This window comes from Adiantum capillus-veneris, chromosome 27 (assembly GCF_014529385.1).
Source record: "Adiantum capillus-veneris isolate H3 chromosome 27, ASM1452938v2, whole genome shotgun sequence".
Taxonomy (NCBI): domain Eukaryota; kingdom Viridiplantae; phylum Streptophyta; class Polypodiopsida; order Polypodiales; family Pteridaceae; genus Adiantum; species Adiantum capillus-veneris.
This window is the reverse complement of record NC_140957.1, coordinates 78,393,646-78,396,636: the sequence shown is the minus strand read 5'-3', so window position 1 is coordinate 78,396,636 and position 2,991 is coordinate 78,393,646. Positions and strand designations below refer to the sequence as shown.

Here is a 2,991-nt window from a genome sequence, read left to right as displayed (position 1 = left end):
TTCTCACTTTCAAATATAAAATTTAGAGGTAAGCGTCAAAATTTGCAGGTGTGATTACACTAAACCTAGGTTTTTTTTTCAACCCCTCCCCCTCTCTTTCTCTCTCCTCGCTCTCTCTCAATCTCTTTTTAAGAAAAAGTCTGTGAAAGAGCTTGCGCCAGCGTGGACGGGTAGAGGCAGCAAAAGGAGACCTCCGAAGAGGCGCGCAATTGCTAAAGCGCACTTCTCTCTCTCCTTGTCGGCTAGATCTTTAAGATCTCTTGGGATAGTTTTTTACGACGTTAAAACTCTCTTCTTCGTCTTCTTTTTCCCTTTGGAAACAACATAAAAGACATAGTAACAGTCTTGGCAACAATAACCAATAGTCAAAGAAAGAGATGGGGGAAAATTGCAAAATGCAAACCCTTTTAGGCTTGCAATAGTTATGCTTTCAAGAGTAAAGCAAAAACTGTATCTCATTACACAAGCTCAGAGGTCCAAGGTTTCTATTTAAGTACTATCAGTCACAACTCTTAGCTAAATCTTGCTATGCCACTCACTTCTTGGACTTCTTGATGGCCTTAGGGGCAGCTGCAGGGATGCTTCAGTACTCAATCCCTGTGCCAAGCGCTCTTCCCTCCTGGGGCAAATTTTTTGCTCCCTGATAGCTTTTCCCTTAACTCTACGGGCTTCAAATTGATCAAACAGTGTCTTCTCATGAGCCTTCTCAGCTTTAGACTTATGAATACTCTCCATGAGCACGCGCTTATTTTTGAAGACGTTACCCTTGACCTTCATATACATACCATGGTACATATGCTTGTCAATCTTCTTAGCCTCCCAGTACTTTCTTAGCAACCAGCGAAGCATTTGCATCCGCCTCAACCAGAGAACTTTAGAGGGTAGCCTGGCCTCCCTAGTACCCCGCCTCTTACAATATCCTGAGTGACGGCCTTTCCTTTTAGCCTCCAAAGCACGCTTTGCTCTTGCCCACGAGTGTATCTTGGTCGGTTTCCAAATCACAAAGCCATCCTTGACCAACTTTATGATATTTTGCCCTAAATTGGCCATATGAGAGATTTCGTTGACCTCATTGGGATCGAGCCAAGCATTGATATCCACCTTCGCACGACAAAACCACCAAGAAGTGTAGCACCCTTAGCAACTCCATGTGAGCATCCGACCAACCTGGGACTCCTTTCTCCTTGCACCTTGCATGGAGCAGGCCTCCGAGCAGAGTGCTCCCTTGCAAATCTTGCTTATGTCACCAACAAGCTAAGTGCAATTTGATAACAAGGCCGACAGTGAAGGTCTAAAATGGCCTCCCTATACACGTGGGACTCAAGGCTAATAAATAGCAAAGCTACACAAAATAAATAGAAAAGGCACATCTTATATATCTATATTAAAATGAGAGGGTATGTTGCCATGTGGTAGCAAATCCCTGCAAGGGCTGCAACTAGCTCCTGAAAGCCACAGAGGTGGAATCGAGTGAGTAGACGACGTAGAATCGAGTGAGCAGTGGTTGGGCAACGATCACGTCAGGCCGCGGGCAAGAAGGCCACTACCTCAACACTCACAAATGGCTTGCCAAATGGGCAAATGGCTTGCCATGTGGGCATTGACGTGCAACAGTGGCAAGCTTTCTTGAGGTAACCTTTCGTAAATTGCAGGCGCGCACATGGTAGTCAGGAGCGAACCCTCGCAGATAAAGAGCTCAGATGCTTCAAATTCCTCCAACTGCCTTTGCTCCGTTCAAGATCTCCTCAAGCGAAAGCGATTGATGCTCCAACCCATGGCTCGCAAACGCTCAAACCTCTCAAGTTATAAGGAATGCAGCTAACACACTTTCTCCATGTTGCCTTTTTCTTAGAAGCGGCCGATGAATCCTGCCTGCACGACGCCCAAGACGTCCAATAGCACTACAAAAACCGGGCCAATAATCACATTGCTGACATGGTCACTATCTGAGCCGCTCAGCTCAGTGCCATGCAAGCTGTTGGCAGTCGATGGCAACTGCGTCAAGCTGTTATCCATGGCCGCTTGCCAAGTCTACTGATTGCTAAGAGGGCCCCGAGTCTGTGCGCGTATTAAAATGTGTGTGTGTGTGTGAGTCAGTGAGTGTGATCAAGCCTGCAGTTCCACCTACGCCCTCAGCCAGCTCCCTTTCTCTAACAATGTTGCGGGCTATACTGGCAGTGCATCTCAGCCAGGTCGACAGCAAGCAACCAGGAGAGAGAAGTGATCAAGCCTGTAGTTTCACCTACGCCATTAGCCAGCTCCCTTTCTCTAACAACATCGTGGGGTGTACTAATGGTGCTGCTCAGCCATGTCATCACCCTCCTCCAGTGCCCATTCTCACAAAACCCTAATGGGACAAAGGGTACTGTCTTCTTTTCTTCTTCTCCTCCCTCTCTATATGTGCCCTTCATGCTCAACCACATCAAACAAGCTCACATAGCATTTCCTTCTGGGCTTGCCTGTCGATTGCCTCCTCACTTCCGCATCCATAGTGATCTCCTCTCTGCACAACTCGCTCCATTCCAACGCCACTTGACCAGCATCCAGTTGGGGTGCTATTGGAGCCCACGTCCAGTCTAGTGCTACTCCTCCATTGCCGCCACCGGCCTTCATCTCTTTCAGCTCATACATTGAAATCATGGGCACTTATACGCCCTTATGCCATATTTCCACCACCAATATCTTTTCTACCGATTGAAGCCGCACTACCTTGAAAGACGAGTGTCCTGGTAAAACTGCTGCACAGGTGGCACACCCATCCAAGTTGTCGCCCACTCATCTTCCCTCGCCTTGTAAATATAGAGATTCATGCTAAGATGTATGCTTAAGAAGAAAAAGTCTCCTGTGGCAAGCAACTGAAGGATGACGTTATCATGCTCCAAGGTTTCAACGCCTGCTATCTTATGCCGAAATCCCTGTGCGAGCTTCCTTTGCCTGGTTGAAGAGTTGTAGACTTGTAATTGCGAGAGAGGACCTGGGATGAAGGCCTGC

General features: G+C 47.4%; 1 protein-coding gene across 1 annotated transcript; it reads right to left on the bottom strand.

Annotated features, from left to right (window-relative positions):
- Positions 1–516: 516 nt before the first annotated feature.
- Positions 517–2,631, bottom strand: LOC147422250 (large ribosomal subunit protein eL19y-like). Its single transcript, XM_086502880.1, has 2 exons — positions 2,437–2,631; positions 517–1,101 (listed from the first exon to the last, which is right to left on the bottom strand). The coding sequence occupies exons 1-2, from the start codon at positions 2,629–2,631 to the stop codon at positions 517–519; spliced, it is 780 nt and encodes a 259-aa protein (XP_086359006.1).
- Positions 2,632–2,991: the final 360 nt, after the last annotated feature.

What these genes read in the sequence shown, in the direction of transcription:
- LOC147422250 (XM_086502880.1), bottom strand. Translation starts at nt 2,631, where the DNA reads ATGTATGAGCTGAAAGAGATGAAGGCCGGTGGCGGCAATGGAGGAGTA. An exon ending in AGCCCAGAAGGAAATGCTAT is followed by an intron (nt 1,102 to 2,436) that starts GTGAGCTTGTTT and finishes TGTCGTGCGAAG; the next exon opens with GTGGATATCAATGCTTGGCT.